Raw genomic sequence first — 25,261 nt, forward strand, 5'->3', positions numbered from 1 at the left:
TAAATAAATGATGATGACGATGACGATGACGATGACGACGACGACGATTGGGTTCTAGCTTGGTGGAAGCTTTTCGATTTGACACCGCGTTAGCAACCTATTTTGTTAAATAATTTACCATATGGGACCACGAAGTTGTTAAGATCCCGCCAAACATTTACACAATAGAAAAATCTGAGGTGATAAGCGGGAATTGAGACCGGGAACTCTGTCCCAGTAGCTGGTGAGGGTAACTACTACACTATGCAATGAAATGTCTTATCCTCGAACACAACGTCGTCTGCAACGCATAACCCCTATAACATTGTCATTATTTTGTAACAGATTGCACAGCTGAAACTGAGCAGCCCTCAAAGGTTTGTCCCCAGCAATGTGTTGTGTAAGTAGAACTGCGCATGCGCTATTCCGGCTCGCAAGTCTGCTGTGGCTAATCAGACGCACGTTGGCGTTCGCAGGTTCGGAGTGCCTCAAAGCGTGGCGCAAGCTACGAAACTGCTACATGAACGCCATCAAGCGGCGGAGGTTCAGCAGCAAGGCCACACACGCCAACAAGAAGTACACCAAGTGGAAGTTCGAGGACGAGATGTCCTTCCTGCTGCCCTACATGCTCAGTGGCAGGTAAGTGTGCCTGCTGCGCACACACACACACACACACACACACACACACACACACACACACACCTTACACATTTTTGGCTGAACTGGAACAATACTAACTCAGAAATTAAAGGTATAGCAAGCTCACGATTATCCGGACTGACGCGAAACCGAGATTTCATGGATAAAATTGAAAAACATAACCCAAAATACACAGCTCCTACGGGAAAGTATTCTTTACTGTGCCTACAAAGCGTGCTTTATGTCGCATCTGGGAGACCACTGCGAAATTTAAGCTTTCTCAGAGGTAATCGTTATATATAAAATCTGTATTGTTAAACGGCTTAAATGGTGCAAAATGTCAGCTACAGGTTGCCTATGTCACGGCTTGATTTTCATACAGTGACCAAATTTAAATAGTGTTATCTACTCATTAAGAGATACAATCTTATATTAAAGGTTTAACACAATATGGCAAGTATTAAAATTAGAAACCGCGGATACGCCTTGAGGCAGCGTAACTGAAGGTGCCCAAATTGCCCCACGCATATTCATACAGTATTTGAAAAAGAGTGCAGTTGGCAACTTCTGGCAAACTTTACACGTAATTCCAAACGTTTTCTCGTTGACCCCCCCCACCTGCACGCACACACACACACACACACACACACACACACACACACATATATATATATATATATATATATATATATATATATATATATATATATAATGAAAGGGAAACATCTTATCGTTTCCTAAATTCCGCTGTTCAGCATCAGACATGTTTTAATTTATTACTTGTTCATTACTAACTTTACAAGCAGTATTCACATATACCACTGAATGTAAATTCATAAACATAACATTGAACGACAAGTACACCGACGGAAGCCCGCCCGGTTGGCCGTGCGGTCTAACACACTGCTTTCCGGGCGGGAAGGAGTGCCTGGTCCCCGGCACGAATCTACCCGGCGGATATGTGTCGAGGTCCGATGAACCGGCCAGTCTGTGGATGGTTTTTAGGCGGGCTGGTTCCCCTTATTCCGCCTCAGCTACACTATAGCTACACTATGTCGGCGAATGCTGCGCAAACAAGTTCTCCACGTACGCGTACACCACCATTACTCTACCACGCAAACATAGGGGTTACACTCGTCTGGTGTGAGACGTTCCCTGGGGGGCCCACCGGGGGCCGACCCGCACAATAACCCTGGGTTCGGTGTGGGGCGGCGGAGGGGTGAAGTGGACTGCGATAGTTGTCGTGGGGTTGCGGACCACTGCGGCAGCGGCGGGGACGGAGCTCTCCGTCGTTTCTAGGCCCCCGGTTAACATAACACAACATAACATAACATAACACCGACGGAAAAAAGTCGCAACACCGGAAAATAATTAGTGTAGCTAACACATTTAAGTGATTAACATTATGCAAGCATGTGAACGTGCATGCATTGGGTTGTGTAGGTGCCGGATGTCAGTTTGTGGGATAGAGTTCCATGCCTGTTGCACTTGGTCGGTCAGTACACGGACGGTTAATGCTGTTTAGGGATCACGCTGGTCATCCGATGACATCCCATATGTACTCGTTTGGAGACAGATCTGGTGATCGAGAAGGCCAGAGCAACACGTCGACATTCTATAGAACAATTTCGGCTACAACAGCGGTATTTTGGCGAGCGTTGTCCTCTTGCTGTTCACGAATGGCAGCACAACATGCAGATCACCAGACTGACGTACAAATTTTCAGTCAGGGTGCGCGGGATAATCACGAGAGTGCTCTGCTGTCGAACGAAATTGCACTCCAGACCATACCTCCAGTGTATGTAGCATGCAGACAGGTTGGTTGCAGGCGCTCACTTGGTTTCCTCCTACCCAACATGCGACCACCACTGGCACTGACACCCAACTGGCGTCCATCATCAGAAAACACAACAGACCTCCACCTTGTCCTCCGTGGAGCTCTCGCTTGACACCGCTGAAGTCGCAAATGGCTGTGGTTTGTGGAATGCAAGCTGCAGGGCGTTTCGCTCGGAGCTGTCTTTGAAGTAACCGATTTTTTACAGTGCGTTGTCAGCTGCTGCTCAAGTTGCTGCTGCAGCTGCAGTACGACGCGCCAGAGTTTTACGCCAAACACGATGGTCTTTCCTCTCGATTGTGCCACGTGGCCGCCTGAAGCCCTGTCTTCTTGCGACCATAAGTTCTCGCGAATACCGCTACCACGAATCATGTACAGTGGCTACATTCCTGCCAAGTATTTCTGCAATATCACAAATTCAAACTAAGTCAGGTGTTGATAACAGCGCCTCTGTTGCCTTAAAGGCATTCTTGACTAATATCAATTCATCACGTCCAGTCTCGAAGGTAACTAACGCACACAACCGTTACAGCGTGTATTTAAAGCAAACTTGATCTGCATCCTCATAATGCCCACTCTTATGCGACTGGCGCAAAATCTGAAAATCTGAAGACATCATCTTTCAGATGTGGAAACAAGCCTACCTACTTTCGTTTATCTCGCACAACTGCTTCTTGGGGTTGCGATTCTTTTTTTCCGCCAGTATAATCCAGCAGATATTACATTTATGTATGGGAGTTCGATTCTTTACAGAATCGGGGATAGGGTTACTTGACTACACCTAAAACATTGTATTTCGGATCACTTACTTTCAATTCACTTTCGGGAAGTATTTTTTCCTTTTTTTCTTCTTTTTCTGTCATTTGCTTTTTCCCTACCAATGGTTCTAATTTTCTGGAGAGTTAAAACGTAGCTACACAGTGAAAATTCGTTTGTACTACATACTGTAATATCACATCGATGCATTTCAGTGTCTTTGTGCGCGCTGTAACTGTTCCTCGATCACATAGTCTCCGCTCTCTTCCTTTAACCAACACAGTTTCTTCATTATATTCGCGTCACCTAGCTGCTCCAGTCTCGATTAATAGACATCAGTATTTAATCTCTCGAGACTTTTTAAATTCTTCTGGGCCTGCAGCGTTATATATGTCTTGTAAGGACATTATGTGTACATTAAGCCAAAACGCTGCTTTGTGTCTTCACAACCATAAAATATGTTTCACAAGATTGGTCTGATGAGTAGCTCTATCACATTCCTTATTACTACAACCTTCAAACCATTTTTCAGCGGAGGATGTTGCACTGCCCCTTCGGCAATGATACAAGAGTGACATGCATATTCAAAACATAATATTCGTACTGATTACAACAGGATACTTCAGGTTTCGTTTATTATTTCTTCAAAAGTTGCCGTACTATGTACGGATAATTCGCAAAGTGGATAACCCTCTGCCTGATAATCTAGACCTAACGCTTGCTTTAATTCCTTAAGCGACCAAGTGTATCAGGAGCTCGTCTTGAATTGTAAGGTAAATGCTTGATCTAGAAATACCATCCTAGATAATTTCTCTAGACGCAATACCAGTGTGGCTCAAAGGGAAGGAAATTTTTTAAATGTCATCGTGCTTTCAGCTATTGGTGTTTTATTTTACGATTGCAATTTCGGCATTAATCCGTTTTTAAGCATGTACAAATAACAATACAACGCAATGAGCAAATGTCGTGGATCCTTGAAAACTGCATAAAGCCGAAACTGCAATCGTAAAATAAAACACTAACAGCTGAAAGCAAAATGATATTTAAAAATTTATTGATGCGGTAGACCCATAAGCAATGGAAACGACATTGTAACATTCTGCCATCCTCACTGTGTGGGAAAATGAAGAGAACCTCCAAGTATAACTTTTTCCAGTCTTGCAGCTGGTACTATTCCTGTAGGTGCCAATATACTATTTATATTTCCAGAAGTCCACAGCTCGTGGTCTAGGGGTTAGGGTTGCTGTCTCTGAATCACAGGGTGACGGGTTCGATACCCGACCGGGATGCGATTTTCTCTGTCCAGGCACTGGGTGTTTGTGTTGTCCTCATCGTTTCATCATCATTCATGAAAGTGGAGATTGGACTAAGTAAAGGTTGCGAATTTTTATGGGCGCTGATAACCGCACAGTTGAGCGCTCCACAATTCGAAACATCATCACCACCACCACCACCACCACCACCACCACCACCACCACCACCACCATCATCATCATTTGTGAGAGTGACTAGATTGGATTGTGAAAAAGGAAACTGACAGTGAAAAGCAATTAGTACTTTGTACGGGTGCTGATTACTGCGTAGTGGAGCGCCCCACAAACCAAACATCATATTTCCGGAAGACTATGGAGCCCTGATGTGAACCATAGTCGCTGGTATGGATAAGAGGGTGCCGAAAGTATGATAATGGTCGCCTAACATAGTGGAGGAGAAGCTGGAACGTGAGGCAAACAGATTGCTATTTCTTCAGAGTTCAGCGTTTGCTGGATGAAAATCGTGTATGTGAGAAAACGAATGTAGAGAGGGTGCTACACCTCTCCAAACTTACGTTCTGTTCTTCTGCCGAAGCTGTCTTCCCTAGGATTATATAAGGAGCTCTCAAAGGGAGAAAGTGCCTTATTGTCTAACTAATCTGATCCACATATAAATGTAGAGAGAAAATACAATTAATTAAAAGTTTCTGTAGAGATCGCACGTTTGCCTACCGTCATCTGTGTATTACTATGCTTGATTTCTATCGTTTGGCAACCGGGAGTCATAGGAAGTAACTCAGATGCAAATCGCACTAACGCTTCAAAAGAGGTGCTTATATTATAATTCCAGTCGCAAGGGACACTTTTTTTACGCTTATGACCTCAGACTCGTTATTATACCATTTATATCAGATCTGATTATATAGTAGTTCCAGTTGCATAAATACTTATTTGCACGTATTTGTCACGTATTTTTGGTTCCAAGGCCATTCTCAACCTATCAACAATCACTTAACCTGAATATAAAGACATATGAGAAATATTTTACAATGAACTAATAGCAAGCATATATTCATGGTAAAACTATGAGTGATGTTTTATTACATCACAACCTGTTAGAATGAAACTTCCTCGCAGATTAAAACCGTGTGCCGGATTGAGGCTTGAATCCGGGAGCTTTGTCTTTCACGGGCAAGTGCTCTACAAATGTGCTCGGTTAGCTCAGTCGATAGAGAACTTGCCCGCGAAAGATAAAGGTCCCGGGCACACAGTTTTAATGTGCCACGAGGTTTCATATCAATGGACACTGATGAGTGAAAAATTCATTCTGGAAATCGTTATAATGTTTAAATAAAACGTGTACACAGTAAGGACAAATTTTATACGTTTTTCTGTGAATGTGTTTTACTTTAAAACATTGTGATGAGTTCTCATGAAACTGTGTTTTACTTTAAAACATTGTGATGAGTTCTCATGAAACATACTCATTCATTTCTCCATATATACACGTGTTGTTCTATACGTACTAGATGAACACAGTATAAGTTTTCTGACCACAGCTGCGGATGACTTATGTACAACGTGAGGTTTTTGTTGGACAAAATAACTAATTAAATTCCTGTAGTTCACTTTAGGAACAAACGAATTATATACATGGTAACTAAGGTTCGTGTTATGGGAAGGTTAGATTTTCTGCACAGAGAAAAATTTTGTTTTGGGGTGCTGAAATGCATAATTACATTTACCGATAGAAATGTTATGTAATACTGATTTTACTATGTCTTTACTTAGTCTGATCAGCAATCCTCCTTGTTCTGAACAAGTCGAATTACGGCTAATAACTGGAACTCGCAAAAGATATGGGTAGTCTAGAGTTACAGGACTGTCCTGCACATCCTGAAACACAATCTTCTCAAGCTCTTCATAAATATACGACAGTGAGAACGTGTTAAAACATTAGCTTATATCAATTTATTGAACTATAGCCTGAGTTTTGTATGCTAGTGTTCTGTGACGCAAGGAAGTAATAGGATGGTTTTTGATAGCTGCTAAAGACGTGAAACATCATTGCAAGTCAGAGCAAAATAAGTTGAGGCTTCATTATACCCTAGCTTTACTCGCTCGGGTGTCGGTCGTAGGTTGTGCGCTGAGGAAACAAAGATGATCACCGCAGTTCCCATTACCCTTGCGTAAATTGTGACACTTTACGCTCCAGTTCCTTCCATCCTGCCACCAAGGTCAATGCGAATAAAACAGCAAGTAAAATTTTGTATTTGTGTGGGCCTCACAGCCTCCAGACGCTTAATAAACGTAAACGTAGTCCGTAGTAGGCTGTAATGCGATGTTTATTTAATCGTGTGACTAGCTAAAATTTCGACTAAAGCGACATTGTCAAGCACATTTATAATATCCCTATCTCATATTTTCAAATCACTTTTAATTACAAGTAAAAAGCGACCACATTCCGCCATTTTACGAAAGGATCCATACTACAGTGACACCTTTTAAGATCGTATTCTGAACTTTGCTCCATGTACAATGACATGGTAACTGACCTATCCTAGTAGTGCTCTGCAATGACACACGAATCAATGTTCCTAGTTAAATCGTATCCACGCAACATCAATTTGTAACTTTACACGTAGCTAATTCGTACAGTGAACACGCAAGCACCCGTGCTGATACACACAACAAATTTCGAGCGACAAGATAACTACTGAAGAATCTATTTTGAACAAATTACTATGCCACTAATCAGAAATATATATTGAGTAAAAACAAAACGCCACGACGCGGCTTCAAAATGCATCGCCACATACCGAAACGAACCATGGAAGAGCGAGGCACATGGAAACGGCCCAAACTCAGTACATAATCATATATTTGTCATTCCATATGTTGAGTTGGTTTGATGTAGCTTTCCAGCTACTCTATCCTGTATAAGCTTCTTCATGCCGAATAACTACCACACCTAAATGCATTTGAAACTGCTTACTGAGTTCGTATCTTGGTCTTCCTCTACAATTTTCACCCATCATACTTCCCCCAATTCCTTCTTTTAATCAAGTGATGCCAAAAATTCTTATCATCATCTTCGCTTATACAGGGCGTTTCAAAAAGAAAGAGCAGATTTCAAACATTTATTTCTCAAAAACTACAAATGATAGAAACACAATTCCAACGGTCCTTCACTCAATATGAGTACCAAATGTTACACAACAAATATCAAAACTGTACCTCAATATGAGCACCATTTGTTACACGACAAATATCAAACCGGTATCTCATTTCTTGCCACACACGACGCAACTGGTCTTTAGTTACCGAATTCACGGCCGCAACAATTCGATGTCGTACCTCTTGAAGAGTAGCGGGCATAGGTGGGACATAAACACAGTCCTTTATGTACTTATGCCGATTAACTTTACCAGAAATGTGAAACGTTGATTCATCTGAAAAAATTAATCGTTCGGCAAAATTGTCCTCTTCCATGTCCTGTAGAATTGCAGTTGAAAATTCGAACCTTTTGTTGTGGTCGTCAGGACGCAATGCTTGCAATAACTGCAGTTTGTACGGCTTCATGTGCAGACGGTTACTCAGAACGCGCCATACCGTTGTTTTAGACATGTTTAGTTCGTGACTTGCCCGTGTCGTGGATTTTCTAGGGCTCCTTTCGTAAGCTGCACGGACACGCTCGACATTTTCATCCGATGTGCGTGGACGACCCGTGCTTTTTCGCTTGCAGATGCAACCATCTTCTACGAATCTGTGATGCCACTCATAAATTTGCTTATGACGAGGCGGCTGTTTGTTGAATTGACGGCGGAATGCACGTTGCACACCAACAATGGACTCTAACTTTGCAAATTGCAGCACACAAAATGATCGTTCCTGTGGTGTCGTCGCCATTTTCCTACAAACAAACGCCAGCGCCACTGCGGATTTGCATGGAACTTCTGCGCGGACCATTGAAAAACTTTGAACCTTTCTCTGACAAGAAACGTTTGAATTGTGTTTCTATCATTTGTAGTTTTTGAGAAATAAATGTTTGAAATCTGCTCTTTCTTTTTGAAACGCCCTGTATTACGTATTACGATAGAGGGAACGAAAACTTATGATCTAATAATTACATAATGAACAGGGTACAAAAATCTTTCTTGGGCACACAGTGCGCCTGGCGCGTTAGCCTTATTTAACGGAGAGATTTCAGTTATTACCGCTTTCACAGATGAATACAACGTTTGAAATTATCAGATTTTTAACTTCCATTGATGCTGCCCCCCTGAAGGTGAAAAATGTTTCCATGTAATGCGCTTAGGGCACCACGATACAGGAAATGCTGCTGCATGGTCTCATAAAGTGATGCTTTCTATTTATGTTTTTGTATGGGCCATTTGCCGAAACCGAATAGTACGGCAGTATAAAATTTTAGCGAGCAAGACAAAAAGCTTTTACCAAAAGAAGTATATCAAGACAAAAAGAGGTTACCGAAAGAACTATATCAAGACAAAAAGAGGTTACCGAAAGAACTAGATATTTTCCAAGGTTTAAAGCGTTTTATACACATCTCGCTGGTATTATAGATGAACACAGTGACGGTAGCTGAGTTGAAGTCCGAAGTATACGGTTGAGCGTCATCGGGAGCGCCTACTCAGCGGACAACCCGCAGAGCTCAGATGTATTACATTGTCACGTACCTTGCTAGGCGCAACCCGATGAGTACATAGCCGCTTTTTCAACGCATGCAACAGACGGGACGCATTCTCTCGAAAGACTTCATGTTAACATGGCTTCTCCGAAAGGTTATCAGCGCCGCAAAGTGTTAAATAGCAATTAAGTCATACCTGTCTGGAAGTGCAAAACTATATCACAAAAACTGAGAAATTACCACATCGGCAGCAGCACACATGGTTTGTTGCTTAACTAACAAACCTTGCAGTTTAAGGTCGGAATACTGGGCGTGTGGTAACTGGCCACGGCAAAACTAATCCTCATCATAAAATAAAGCGTTGAGAATTGTGCGTCGCTCTTCTGGTGAAGATTCCTGTAAGTGCAACCGTTTGATTCAGTAATGCAACCTATATTTGACAGCGAACCAGTTGATTCCGAGAATGTATCACTGAATCGACTGTTTATACTTTCTTACGCAATGCCTGATTAATGTTCAGTAATATCCGAATACACGGTATGAATAACGCCACTGCTGCTGGATATTAATAGAAGACTTATTTCTTAATAGTTCCTCTAAAGCGATCACGAGCGATGCCCTCGACTGTTTTTGTACAACTGCCATCAATAGAATCTTCAACATTAACCTGCCTACAATGTTAAAAAAAATCGCAAGACACTAAACTATTTAGGACACGTTTCAGAGGCTTTACTCAATTCTCAGGTGCACAGCTCCCAGGAAAGCAACAATACTGAAACATCTGCAAATCCTGTACTGCTTCCTTGTGTAACTTTCCTGGAGAGCATTGCATTTAGGCTTAACACATTCACTATTTTCTACAGGTCTGTAAACAACGAATCGTACCTTTGCTATGGTTTTCTTTCTTATTATTTTGCTTCTATTACTTATTTAATTTGTGGGTTACTCAAAATTGCAGACTAAATTTTTCATCAGTTGTTTGCTCCTCGACACTGTTTGACTTACGATGTGGCCGTAGATTTTGCTGACTGAGTTACAATGTAACAACGTGGCCCCACAGTCCCAGCGCGACATGATGGGAAATTTATTTGTCCGTATAGCAACTTTACACACAACCAATGTAATTATATCGACATTTCATCTTTTTCTGTGAAAACAACATCACGCTACTGACAGTACTTTTGGAATTATTAATTTGTCGGTTTTCTGTTACATTCATTCACTTTTCGTCAAGTTTGTCGCTCCGTGCACATCCATGAGACCGCCTGCAAAACGGCATTAAGTAATCAGTCTTTGCCCTGTATTTAGCAAACTGTAGCAGACTTTCTCTGTCTTCTACGTTTCCCTTTACTATACTCATAGCCAAGTGGACTGGGAAGTCACTTATGCTAGGTTTACGCTCCCAGCCATTTAAGCCCCACCAGCGCAACTAAAAGTGTCACTTGGATGTGGAATAAATAAATATGAATCGCTGGAAAAAATCTATATTTTAGCAGGACGATGCGTTAAAGGTTCCAAAAGTTTGACATTAAGTGACTGCTTCGGCCGTAGATCATTTGAATCCAGTCTTGGGGAAGTGGATGTAGCAATAAAATTTGTATTGTAAATTACGTCAGCTCCCGAGGTCAGTGGCTAATACGTGTATGGTGTTTCATCCTTACTCTGTAGAGCCTAGCTTAGCTTTCAAGATATCGAAATAGATACCGGGAGTAATGGAAATACGTTCAAATTACCATTACTAAAGCGAAAAGAAATATGCGACAGCAATGATAGCAGCCAGGTGAAGAAATATGCCCTTCGTCTTTCTGTGATGGAATAGGAACGAGACGCACTACGGCAGGCGCATGTATTGGAAATCGCGGCACTTGGAATAACTAAAAGATTCCGACTGAAGCTGTTTTCAGCTGCACGTGGCGCCTTCGCGTGACAGACATTTGAATTTTTATGTTCGTCGTTGCTGCAAGGCTTCGTCGTATATGATTTGCGCGGGGTTTGTGCCATTCAGAAGGTATAACAGCGCAGACCATGGCGTGCAGTAAGCTTGTACAAATAAAAGAGAAAGTTGTCTTGCTTACATGAGTCTGGGGAGGGGTGATGGGAAGTGAGATGTCACGACAAAGGTTTCTGAGTACACTTGCTACAATGGTCGGATCCAAGTAACAAAGTGATTGACAGCTAGATGTTTACAGAAGAGCTTCCACAGCAACAACCAACCACAGAAAGAGCTTGGTCGCGCCTTCTGTTTGCCGTTGTCATATCTCTCTGCGGGTTACAGTTACAGCCACTAACGTAACTGTTGTGCTTTGTTTTCGTTACGTGCTTTACTTTTTTGTACTGATTTTTTAATACGCAAAAAAGTCTGCAGGTAAGAGTGAACTAAACAGAAAATTGAACACGCTACTACGTCCCTTAAGGGTAAAAAATCAGTACTGCAAGTTAACGCGGAAAAGGAAATGAGTGCTGAATTACTCATGTTTTGCTGCCACTGCCATACTGGGTTCAAATGGCTCTGAGCACTATCGGACTTAACATCTATGGTCATCAGTCCCCTAGAACTTAGAGAACTACTTAAACCTAACTAACCTATCACACAACATCCAGTCATGCCATACTGGGCATGCGGACAACTGAACCGACAAAATCATCCCTTTCCGTACATGTCAATCGTTTCCTTATTCTGGTCCAGGTATAGTCACTATGCTTAAATGTTCCACTATTTTTATCTCATTGACTGGAGTAGAATTGTCTTCAGTGATGAGTCCCGCTTCGAACTGAGCCCTTGTGAGCAGCGAAGACGTGCCTGTGGGACGCCCTAGACAGCGGTGGGATACAAGATTCGTAGTCTAGGATGCTATTTTTTTTCCATAGCATAAATGTAAATGTCGTGTGACTAGAGCCTCCCGTCGGGTATACCATTCGCTGGGTGCAAGTCTTTCGATTTGACGCCACTTTGGCGACTTGCGCGTCGATGGGGATGAAATGATGATGATTAGGACAACACAACACTCAGTCCCTGAGCGGAAAAATTCTCCGACCCAGCCGGGAATCGAACCCGGGTCCTTAGGATTGACATTACGTGATCGATGGTTCGCAGGATATCGTGCGAGCAAAGGGGAAGCTGAGTTTTGGCTTGCTGATTTCTGGACATAAGCTTTTCTGTCTCAAGGAAATTTATTATTTTCGGTTATAGAATATGTTCAAGAATTATGGGGGGGGGGGGGAGGGGAGAGCATCCGACTACCCTAGGGCCGGAGTACTGTTTCGGTGCGGCTCTCCGTGTTAGTCAACCCCGTGCTTGTCTCTTCATCTCTGAATACCCACAGCAACCCACATCCATTTAAACCTGCTTACTGTAGTCAAGCCTGGGTCTCCATTTGCCGGTTTTTTGACACCAGACTGCCATTTCCTCAATGGTTCAGGATATGCCCTATCAACTGATTCCTTCTTTTAGCCCAGTTGTGTTGTACATTTCTTTTTCCCTCAATGCGACTCAGTGTAACTTCATCAGTTATTCAGCTGACGTCAAATATACATCCTGAAATAAAAATTAACGAAATCAGTCGTTTCTATCAAGACTGTCAGTGAGGTCCCATATACATACAGTATTTTTTATTTTAAAGTATGTTGTTCGCAGTCGCAGTTTTGCTTGTAAAACTTTGCTACACCTGCCCAATGTCGTGTGTGGCCACCGCGAGCACGCAGAAGTGGCATGGACTCGGCCGATGTCTGAAGTAGTGCTGGAGGGAATTGACACCATGAATCACACTTGCAGTCCATAAATCAGTAAGAGTACGACGGGGTGGAGATCTCTTCTGAACAGCACACACAGCAAGCAATCGCAGATATGCTCAATAATGGCCATGTCTGGGGAGTTTGGGGGCCAGCGGAAGTTTTTAAATTCAGAAGAGTGTTCCTGGAACCACTCTGAAGAAATTCTGGGCGTGTAGGGTGTCGCATTGTCCTGCTGGAATTGCCCAAATCCGAATGCACAATGGACATGAATGGATGCAGTTGAAGAGACAGGATGCTTACGTGCGTGTCACCTCTCAGAGTCGTATCTAGACGTATCAGGAGTCCCACATCCCTCTAACTCCACACACCTCACACCATTACGAGCTTCCACCAGTTTCAAAGGTCCCCTGCTGACATGCAGGGTCCATGGATTCATGAGGTTGTCTCCATATCCGTACACGTCCCGCTCGATACAATTTGAAACGAGATTGGACCGACCAGGCAACATGTTTCCATCCATCAACAGTCCCGTCGTGGAGCTGACGGGCCCAGGCAAGGCGTAAACCTTTGTGTTGTGCAGTCATCAAGGGCACACGAGTGGGCATTCGGCTCCGAAAGCCCATATCGATGTTTCGTTGAATAGTTCGCACGCCAACACCTGTTGATGGCCCAGCATTGAAATCTGCAACAATTTGCGGAAGGGTTGCACTTCTGTCACGTTGAACCCGTTCTTGCAGGATCTTTTTCCATCGCAGCGATGTCTGTTTGGCCGGATTCCCGACATTCACGGTACACTAGTGAAATGGTCGTAAAATCCCCACTTCATCGCTATCGAGATGCTGTGTCCCATTGCTCGTGCACCGACTATAACACCACGTTCAAACTCACTCAAATCTTGATTACCTGCCATCGTAGCAGCAGTAAACGATCTAACAACTGCGCCAAATACTTGTTGTCTTATACATCGTGGTCCATTGATAGTGACCGGGCCAAATATATCACGAAATAAGCATCAAACGAAAAAACTACAAAGAAGAAATTCGTCTAGCTTGAAAGGGAAAACTACATGGCGCTGCCATAGGTCAAATGGATATCAACTGCGTTTTTTTAAATAGGAACCCCCATTTTTTATTACATATTCGTGTAGTACGTAAAGAAATGAGTGTTTTAGTTGGACCACTGTTTTCGCTTTGTGACAGATGGCGCTGTAATAGTAACAAACGTGGTATCACGTAACATTCCGCCAGTGTAGACGGTATTTGCTTCGTGATACATTACCCGTGTTAAAATGGACCGTTTACCAGTTGCGGAAAAGATCGATATCGTGTTGATGTATGGCAATTGTGATCAAAATGCCCAACGGGTGTGTGCTATGTATGCTGCTCGGTATCCTGGACGACATCATCCAGGTATCCGGACCGTTCGCCGGATAGTTAAGTTATTTAAGGAAACAGGAAGTGTTCAGCCACATGTGAAACGTCAACCACGACCTGCAACAAATGATGATGCCAAAGTAGGTGTTTTAGCCGCTGTCGCGGCTAATCCGCACATCAGTAGCAGACAAATTGCGCGAGAACCGGGAATCTCAAAAACGTCGGTGTTGAGAATGCTACATCAACAGCGATTGCACCCGTACCATATTTCTATGCACCAGGAATTGCATGGCGACGACTTTGAACGTCGTGTACAGTTCTGCCACTGGGCACAAGAGAAATTACGGGACGATGACAGATTTTTTGCACGCGTTCTATTTTGCGACGAAGTGTCATTTACCAACAGTGGTAACGTAAACCGGCATAATATGCGCTATTGGGCAACGGAAAATCCACGATGGCTGCGACAAGTGGAACTTCAGCGACCTTGGCGGCTTAATGTATGATGCGGCATTATGGGAGGAAGGATAACTGGCCCTCATTTTATCGATGGCAATCTGAATTGTGCAATGTATGCTGATTTCCTACGTAATGTTCTACCGATGTTACTACAGGATGTTTCACTGCATGACAGAATGGCGATGTAATTCCAACATGATGGATGTCCGGCACCTAGCTCGCGTGCGGTTGAAGCGGTATTGAATAGCATATTTCATGACAGGTTGATTGGTCGTCGAAGTAGCATACCATGGTCCGCATTATCTGACGTCCCCGGATTTCTTTCTGTGGGGAAAGCTGAAGGATATTTGCTACCGTGATCCACTGACAACGCTTGACAACATGCGTCAGCGCATTGTCAAAGCATGTGGCAACATTACGGAAGGCGAACTACTCGCTGTTGAGAGGAATGTCTTTACACGTATTGGCAAATGCTTTGAGGTTGACGGATATCATTTTGAGCATTTATTGCATTAATGTGGTATTTACAGATAATCGCGCTGTAAGAGCATGCGTTCTCAGAATCAAGTTCACAAAGGTACATGTATCACATTGGAACAACCGAAATAAAATGTTCAAACGTACCTACGTCCTGTATTTTAATTTAAAAAAAAAAAAAACTACCTGTTACCAACTGTTCGTCTAACATTGTGAGCCATATGTTTGTGACTATTACAACGCCATCTATCACAAAGCGAAAAAAGTGGTCCAACTAAAACATTCATATTTCTTTACGTACTACACGAATATGTAATAAAAATGGGGGTTCCTATTTTAAAAACACGCAGTTGATATCCGTTTGATCTATGGCAGCGCCATCTAGTGGGTCAACCATAACGCCATCTGGTTTCCCCCCTTCAAGCTAGACGAGTTTCGTTCTTTGTAGTTTTTTCATTAAACGCTTACTTAGTGAGATATTTCGCCCGTCACGGCCAACGGACCACCCTGTATAGGCGTTGCCGATCGCAGCGCCGTATTCTGCTTGTTTACATATCTCTGTACTTGAATGCACATGCCTGTACCAGTTTCTTTGGCGCTTCAGCGTAGAATAGTGTACTGACGGACGCATGTTTTGTGCCGACACAGGGCGATGTCTCACGAGCACAGCAACGAGGAAGAGGAGGAGGACAACGAGGACGGCGACCCGGGCGGCGAGCTGGTGGAGGCGGAGACGGCGCCGACGCTCAAGGCGGAGGAGCCGGCCCCGTCACCCGGCCAGCTGCACGCCCCCGCTTACGGCGCGGGCCGACGCGCCGAGTTCACCGGCGCCCAAGAGTTCGTCAGCGTCGTCATGGCCAACGGACGCGCCGGCAGCCACTCCTACGACGACGACGACGAGCCGGACCGCGACGAAGACGACGACGAGGGCCCCCGGGCGCGCCGCCGCCCCCGCAAGCGGCTCAGGGCGCGCAGTCCATGTCCCGCACCCTCTGCCGCCTCTGGCCCGGAGGCCATGGACGACACCGAGATGTTCTTCCTGAGCATGGCCAAGACCGTCAAGAAGCTGCCGCGCGTCGAGCGCGTGCGCATCCGCATGGACCTCTGCCGCATGGTCTCAGAGGCCGAGCTGCGCAACCTCACCAACGGCTACCGCCGCAAGTGACCGTGTATTTCAGTGATATAAACTTGTGCTTTCCTCGTTTTAATCATTCCTGCCATCAGCTGTTAGTGTGAAGCCCGAGTATTTATGAGGTTTTCACGCCATGCTCTTCCTACAACCGTATATTGCGTTTTGGTATACTCCACTCTTTGTAATCGTCAACAATTCTGTAAACATTTAATTTGTGTTTTCTTCATTCTAGGCAACAATAACTTTTTCTTCCGGAAACAGTCGTCTTCTCTCTCTCTCTCTCTCTCTCTCTCTCTCTCTCTCTCTCTCTCTCGTGTGTGTGTGTGTGTGTGTGTGTGTGTGTGTGTGTGTGTGTTTTTTTTTCCAAACATCACTTGTTTTGTCCAATTCTATCTTAGTCGTCTCCTCATCCTACCTTTCATGTGGTGCTTACTTCCAAACCCTCCTAAGCCAACAAGCTTCTCACAGTTATCTTTCAAAGAAGGAGTGCATCATCTGTGGTTTCATCCACAGCTATCACTGCTGGTTAACAGTTCCTTATTTCCAGCTCCGCTTAAAATACAATTCGTAACTGCAGTCCGGTGGCAGTTGATACAGTTAAGTGGTGGTTCACATTTGACTAGCTCGAAGTGGTTCCACAGCATGCTGTTTCATCTGTTGAATTATAGCGATGATGACTAATGTCAGCACATCAACCAGTCAATTTCTTTTCACTATCATCATCATCATCATCATTATCAGAGTTTTACGATCATCTATGGCAGGACCTAAAGAATTTGAACAAACGGCTATAATTCATTGATTTTTAAAAAAAATTACACTGCTGTTAACCAGAAAATATTAATACAAAAGTAGCAAATCATGAAGAAAAAGTAACTACTTTCAACAGAACTACTTACAAATTTCTAATATTACTTTTATTTATTCTCGTCCTTGTATATTAAATACTAATTTTCTTCTCTTCACCTCCCCCCCCCTTTCCCGGTTAAAATACAAGAACTGACATGCCTGATTTCCGTCCATTCCATCAAGTGTTCATTATCATCGTTTGTATCATCCACACTTTTAATGCTTCCTCGTATTGTTTCCATGACTTCCCGTAATATCTCATCGACGGGCTCCACACCTCTTTGCACTGCTACGGCAGCTGAGGTAAAAAAAGAAGGCGATGAACTGTTTGAGAAATATATAGTGTTACTATACTTTTCAGGAGCAGTATTAGCGATTTAACTACATTCCTATGACGAAAGTTCTAAGGTAATATTTTTTTTATATATATGAGGGAAGAGCCTCACACGCGGCAGAACACTAAACAAGCACGAATTTACAGATTTGCTTATACTTTTTTTACATATCTTGTGTAAAAACTCACAGTGTAGCCCTTCCCAGTAGCCCTTGTGCTAGTCGTGGCTCAAGTGGGAACAGGACTGATTAAATGTTACAGGAGAAGAGACGTGTGATCTGGAAGTCAGACGGATTACTGGTCAGATACTCGTGCTAACTGTTCCACAAACATTTGCAAAGCCTGCAAGAGAAAGCTGACAAGACAGCTTTAAGTGCCTCACTGATCATACAGTGGTATTTGCATCTGACCACAATGTCAGACGCGTGATGTAAAAAGGACTAGAGACTAGAGGACGATCTCACAAGGCCTTGAGCCTGATACTTATTACTCTATAGCAATATATTTTTCTTTCTAAGATTATAGGTATTAGCTTTTACTGTGGTACAAGGAATGTGAAATTTAAATGTTAAAAAGCTTTTTTAAGAAATAAAAGAAATTTTGTGCTTTTTGTTAAATGCTGTTTCGCAACTACACTTGTCCTTTGCACGATGCCAATTACCTGATAACTCTTCGCATTTGACGAGAACGCAACTAAATCGACATTTTACTGTTGTATAGACCATAGTTGAATTTACTGGCAAATTTACTTATATTGAAATAGTATAAGCATTCCTTGAATTTCAAGTAAGTTTTATAGAATCCTTTAAGTCGATTTTTCTCAAGTGTTGCATTTTTTAGTTGTCACTGTTCTTGTCCGGGTGCGAATTATGGATACAGTGATTAACAGAATCGATACGGCCGCCACATGGTGTGTTCGGGGGAGGATTCATTTTATGAATGAGTCAAGACAGTCACCTGGAGACATAAACCATCAAATGTTTGATAGGGTTGTGTTAAAGGCTTGCAGGTGGGTGCGAATGCCAAGATCATGTTATAATGCGCAATACAAACAGCAAAGCCGGAAAATCTTGATGTGGTGATTAAAGAGAATCTATTCTTTACGATGTCGACGCTTTCATCTCAGGGGCGTTGACGAAATAATTGATGATGACAATCGTTGTTGTTGTTGTTGTGGTCTTCAGTCCTGAGACTGGTTTGATGCAGCTCTCCATGCTACTCTATCCTGTGCAAGCTTCTTCATCTCCCAGTACCTACTGCAACCTACATCCTTCTGAATCTGCTTAGTGTATTCATCTCTTGGTCTCCCCCTACGATTTTTACCCTCCACGCTGCCCTCCAATACTAAATTGGTGATCCCTTGATGCCTCAGAACATGTCCTACCAACCGATCCCTTTTCTGGTATAGTTGTGCCACAAACTTCTCTTCTCCCCAATCCTATTCAATACTTCCTCATTAATTATGTGATCTACAATCGGAGGCGGTAAATCAGTAGGACGAAGGTACGCAGAAATAGCTCCGAAACTACAATAACTTAAGGAAGAGTGGAGATGTATTTTCAAGGCTAGTAAATATCAGGTACATAGCTTTTTTTGTGTGTTCTCGTTCTCTCTCTCTCTCTCTCTCTCTCTCTCTCTCTCTCTCTCTCTCTCTCTCTCTATATATATATATATATATATATATATATATATATATATATATATATATATATATATATATTCCTGGAAATGGAAAAAAGAACACATTGACACCGGTGTGTCAGACCCACCATACTTGCTCCGGACACTGCGAGAGGGCTGTACAAGCAATGATCACATGCACGGCACAGCGGACACACCAGGAACCGCGGTGTTGGCCGTCGAATGGCGCTAGCTGCGCAGCATTTGTGCACCGCCGCCGTCAGTCAATGGCGCTAGCTGCGCAGCATTTGTGCACCGCCGCCGTCAGTGTCAGCCAGTTTGCCGTGGCATACGGAGCTCCATCGCAGTCTTTAACACTGGTAGCATGCCGCGACAGCGTGGACGTGAACCGTATGTGCAGTTGACGGACTTTGAGCGAGGGCGTATAGTGGGCATGCGGGAGGCCGGGTGGACGTACCGCCGAATTGCTCAACACGTGGGGCGTGAGGTCTCCACAGTACATCGATGTTGTCGCCAGTGGTCGGCGGAAGGTGCACGTGCCCGTCGACCTGGGACCGGACCGCAGCGACGCACGGATGCACGCCAAGACCGTAGGATCCTACGCAGTGCCGTAGAGGACCGCACCGCCACTTACCAGCAAATTAGGGACACTGTTGCTCCTGGGGTATCGGCGAGGACCATTCGCAACCGTCTCCATGAAGCTGGGCTACGGTCCCGCACACCGTTAGGCCGTCTTCCGCTCACGCCCCAACATTGTGCAGCCCGCCTCCAGTGGTGTCGCGACAGGCGTGAATGGAGGGACGAATGGAGACGTGTCGTCTTCAGCGATGAGAGTCGCTTCTGCCTTGGTGCCAATGATGGTCGTATGCGTGTTTGGCGCCGTGCAGGTGAGCGCCACAATCAGGACTGCATACGACCGAGGCACACAGGGCCAACACCCGGCATCATGGTGTGGGGAGCGATCTCCTACACTGGCCGTACACCACTGGTGATCGTCGAGGGGACACTGAATAGTGCACGGTACATCCAAACCGTCATCGAACCCATCGTTCTACCATTCCTAGACCGGCAAGGGAACTTGCTGTTCCAACAGGACAATGCACGTCCGCATGTATCCCGTGCCACCCAACGTGCTCTAGAAGGTGTAAGTCAACTACCCTGGCCAGCAAGATCTCCGGATCTGTCCCCCATTGAGGATGTTTGGGACTGGATGAAGCGTCGTCTCACGCAGTCTGCACGTCCAGCACGAACGCTGGTCCAACTGAGGCGCCAGGTGGAAATGGCATGGCAAGCCGTTCCACAGGACTACATCCAGCATCTCTACGATCGTCTCCATGGGAGAATAGCAGCCTGCATTGCTGCGAAAGGTGGATATACACTGTACTAGTGCCGACATTGTGCATGCTCTGTTGCCTGTGTCTATGTGCCTGTGGTTCTGTCAGCATGTGATGTATCTGACCCCAGGAATGTGTCAATAAAGTTTCCCCTTCCTGGGACGATGAATTCACGGTGTTCTTATTTCAATTTCCAGGAGTATATATATATATATATATATATATATATATATATAAAATCACGTCAACATGAATGAAGTCCTGAAAGGCTTCTTTACCAAATCTGAGCTGTAGCCATAAATTAAACGACGATCAGCGATGAAATGAAAACTAAAACGATAAATTTATGAATGGTTCAGAGATATTCGCATGTCTACTATCCTTTTCTATATGTACACCATGTCTGGAACATTTCTAATGTCGTGAACCGACCTGCTTCAAATCTACTACGTAAAGTTCCGCCGCCTGCTATTTTATTTAGCTGCGCTCAAAGATTCTCAATTCTTTCTCAAAATGTCTAGACAAGTTGGAAGTGATAATAGTCATTAGGGGCGGGGGGGGGGGGGGGGGGGGGGACGTTTGGACTAGATAGAAGTTTTAGGGCAGATGACAAAAATTTTCTCATACGAGTTTTTATAGCGATTCCACAGAGCGTATACGCATTTCATGCGTCTGCCATGGACACAGAATCGGGCATCTTACAGCTTGTAGCGTTTCTGCTATTTTGGAACAGGTATCGACTTAACTATCTGTTCCTACACTCCTGTTCCTGAGCACTCAAAGAATTACTCATTTCCGACTAAGGTAAAATGTCCAACAACTGGGGCCTAATTCTAATCCTCGAATATGTGCAGAAAACATTTAATTAACACTGCCTATTTCTGGCCCTACGATATATCTGACTGTGTACTGAAGAAAGTTCTTCCCTAGGTGAAAGTCAAAGAGTTTCTACCACTTCACAGGATAAGTAGGCCTATTCCTGCTAAGTTCGCGTAATATTCCTCACATTTCATAAAAGTTTGCACTGTATATTAAACATCCAATCAATTATCACATTTCAACATTCTCACACAAGTAACTTCCTTCTGCCAATGACAAACCCTAGACACTGTTACAACATAATTATGTCTATAGTCTGAAACCTTTCCATGTACACGTACTACGTCGCCTATTCCATCTCTTCAAGTATTCAATTCATTCTAACATTCAGTTTCATAGTCAATCTGGCCTGGAGCAATACGGATCAATTCATCAGCCCATTAGTTATAAAATATGACAGACGGGTACAGGGTTTTGCTTGAAGAATTTCCTCAATAGCAGCAATAGTTCCACAATGACATTTTCACTCTGTAGCAACGTGTGTAGTGATACGAAGCTTCCTGGCATATTAAAAGTGTGTGCCGAATCGACAACTTCTGTGCAATTTGGAAGGTAGGTGACGAGGTACTGGCGGAAGTAAGGCTGTGCGGAAGGGGCGTGAGTAGAGCTGTTGATAAAATATCGATGTAGATATTTCTTTCAGATGTATCGATAAATACCGGCGATAATCTTACCCGATATATCGATACTGAAATAGCAATATCGAGTGTCGATAATTTTATTTTATATTTTATTCGCAATTTTCGGTAAATACGTATTTGAAACTTTTTTTTTTAATTCTACTTGAACATAATTTTACTTTCACTGAGCTTTCATCACGACAAGTCTTTCTCTTTGACTGTGTAAAGCGGGTATAGATGGCACAAAGTAGTAGTAGTAGTAGTAGTAAGATTATGCACTCGGGGGTGGCGGTGTGAATGGAATAAGATGATCCCCTATGTTATGAAACAGTACACCAGTTGCATTAAACAACAATTTTTAACGCAACTAATGTGCTACTTCTTCACATCGGAATTCTTCACAAACAGTTGCTGAAAATGACGATCAAAATCTAAATGACAGGATTGGTCTTTACAGAGGGCGGAGTTGTATGAGGGGAACTGTTGCAATCGGCGCTCGGCAGTACCAATAGAAAATCAACGTTTAACTTGACCACGCAATTTTGACACTACAACTTCTGGGTCGCTGGCGTTCGCAGAAATGGAAAAAGAGGAAAAAAACCAGAAAAGTCGACATGAAGCGTTCCGGACAAATCCGAAATGTGACGAAACAGAACACGGACTCATCGGATACCTTTTATTGTCCCACTTACATGCAGTTACCATTGTTGACCAAGTAGTTATCTCCAAGCGTGAACGTGCAACGTTTTCCTTTCAATTCTTGCCTAAGGGGAATACGCAGGTTGATAGCGAGTTGATGTACAGAATTGCTAGTAATAAATCAATACTTAAACACGCAACTCTAAAACTAGCATTATATTTACAATGTGCAGCCAGTATTTTTATAAGCCGGTACGTTGCGGTAATTTACGTCAATATATCGATACTTTTTTCGAAATATTCGACAAATATCGGTATGTCGGATTCCAGATATTTTTCCAGCTTTTCCCAAAAATTAAAACCGTGCTTAAATGAAAAAAAAAAATTATGCCATTCCTGAGACTGAGAGCACGTGAGCGCCCTTCCAAAAGAAACCTACCAGAAAGGCTTCCAGTCACGCATTCAACGACAGGATAACTGCAATGCTAGACAAAGACAGTACTTTTGAAGGAGATTAAATCAAATTCCATGTAAGCTTATTACTTTGTTTCTAATCAAAATGGTTCAAATGGCTCTGAGCACTATGGGACTTAACATCTATGATCATCAGTCCCTAGAACTTAGAACTACTTAAACCTAACTAACCTAAGGACATCACACAACACCCATGTTTCTAATCAAATTATTCACTGCTCTTTTTGATCACACCTCGTTCATGCCACCTCACACACGAATTTACACAAGGAGGCAGATTCGGATGCAAAGTTTTGTTCGGATGGGCGGGGGGGACATAGTAACAATACGTTTGTATGCCCCCCCCCCCTCTCCTGCTCCTGCTATCTAAATTGCCGCCACCCTTGTGTTAACGTACCACAAATACTACGACTCTAATGCTAAAATATATTAAATGTTTTAATACAACTGTCTACATCAGTGCCTACCACATCGCTTTAGCACAACTTCTAAGAAATCAAAATGCAGAAAAATCTATCATTCGCCCAAACATCTGAAATTAACATATACCAATCTTTAGTTAATAACTGTAATAGCAACCAACTCTAACTTCTTTGCCACACCTAAATTTATACAATATAAAATCGAAGTGTGCATTTACCATCACCAGTATTTCACTTAGCGGAATTCAGTTCTGCAGACAATGATTATATGAGCGTTTAAATGGTCGGTAGACCTAATATCCTGGACTCCGTACAATGGTATCTGGTTTAAACCACGTCTCGGATATGACAGCTACTGTTTTCTTGTCCAAAGTTCGCGTCGCACTACACCCTTATTTGCGGTCGCAGATACTATATTGCATTGAAGAAATCTAAATTCTACCGTTGCTGCTAGCCCTTATGAGACCTGTTAATAATTGTCCCATTGGTAGTATCTTAAGAGTTCCAAGACAGTTTTGTCTCCGCGTCTTCGATTATGTGGAGAACAAACCAGATAATGTCTGTGTTATTAATAAGCATCAGTTAGTGGTTGCACGCTGAGGAGGATAAGAGTTATTGGAGATTGGGGAAGGTGATAATAGATAAAATATTCTTGACTGATTTATGAGAAATCGGTCGCCAAACTCACTCGTCTATGAGTTTGCCTTTCTGAAGAATCTTTCGTGCCACTTGAAGTACTGGCACTGCGTTTCGTCGCTAAAAGGACGCGGCCCCTTTGGCCAGCAGGCACTGCAAAGTGCACACGTGTGCCGATTAGGTTTTGTTCCACTCTCCCCACCCTCACCACTCTGCGTCCGCCCCATAAAGGGCACACTGGCTGAACAGGAGGGGAATTCCAAGAAGTGCTTGCGAAACATGTGGGACGCTCCAGAAATACCGCCTTTATGACACTGCATGGCCCCTCCGCTACGAACGATGTTCCCGAGATTGCCTGCGTTCTTTTCTCTTACAAGGGGAAGCATACTCTAAAGGTTCCCGAATTTGCTCACCTCTTGCACGAATGTAATACCTACTCGCAAAGGAAACCTCCCCATCGCACCCCCCTCAGATTTAGTTATAAGTTGGCACAGTGGATAGGCCTTGAAAAACGGAACACAGATCAATCGAGAATACAGGAAGAAGTTGTGTGGAACTATGGAAAAAATAAGCAAAATATACAAACCGAGTAGCCCATGTGCAAGATAAGCAACATCAAGGAGGATGCGAACTCAGGAGCGCCGTGGTCCCGTGGTTAGCGTGTGCAACGGTGGAACGAGAGGTCCTTGGTTCAAGTCTTACCTCGAGTGAAAAGTTTACTTTTTTTATTTTCGCAAAGTTATGATCTGTCGGTTCGTTCATTGACGTCTCTGTTCACTGTAATAGTTTAGTGTCTGCGTTTGCGACCGCACCGCAAAACCGTGCGATTAGTAGACGAAGGACGTGCCTCTCCAATGGGAACCGAAAACATTTGATCGCAAGGTCATAGGTCAACCGATTCCTCCACAGGAAAACACGTCTGATATATTCTATACAACACTGGTGACGGCATGTGTATCACATGACAGGAATATGTTGTCAACCCACCTAACTTGTACACTTGGCGAATGGGTAAAAAGATTTTTCTACCTTGCCCGATTTAGGTTTTCTTGTGGATGTGATAATCACTCCCAAAAAAGTGATGAAAACATAAGAGTTTGTCACGTAAACTGCAACAAATGAGTGCAACAGTTTCACAGTCGCACAGTTTT

General features: G+C 43.5%; 2 protein-coding genes across 2 annotated transcripts in view; one reads left to right on the forward strand and one right to left on the reverse strand.

The window, feature by feature from the left end:
* LOC126175795 (uncharacterized) overlaps positions 1–18,082 on the forward strand; it is a 47,292-nt gene extending 29,210 nt beyond the window's left edge. The window contains exons 2-3 of the mRNA XM_049922775.1: positions 456–618; positions 15,799–18,082. Coding sequence (XP_049778732.1) covers positions 456–618; positions 15,799–16,315 — 680 coding nt within the window. The 3' untranslated portion in view covers positions 16,316–18,082. The remainder of the gene's footprint in view (positions 1–455; positions 619–15,798) is intronic.
* Positions 1–25,261, reverse strand: part of LOC126175792 (DENN domain-containing protein 5B) — a 501,428-nt gene that overhangs the window by 214,892 nt on the left and 261,275 nt on the right. The gene's annotated exons all lie outside the window — the stretch shown is intronic.

The sequence above is a fragment of the Schistocerca cancellata genome, chromosome 3 (assembly GCF_023864275.1).
Source record: "Schistocerca cancellata isolate TAMUIC-IGC-003103 chromosome 3, iqSchCanc2.1, whole genome shotgun sequence".
Taxonomy (NCBI): domain Eukaryota; kingdom Metazoa; phylum Arthropoda; class Insecta; order Orthoptera; family Acrididae; genus Schistocerca; species Schistocerca cancellata.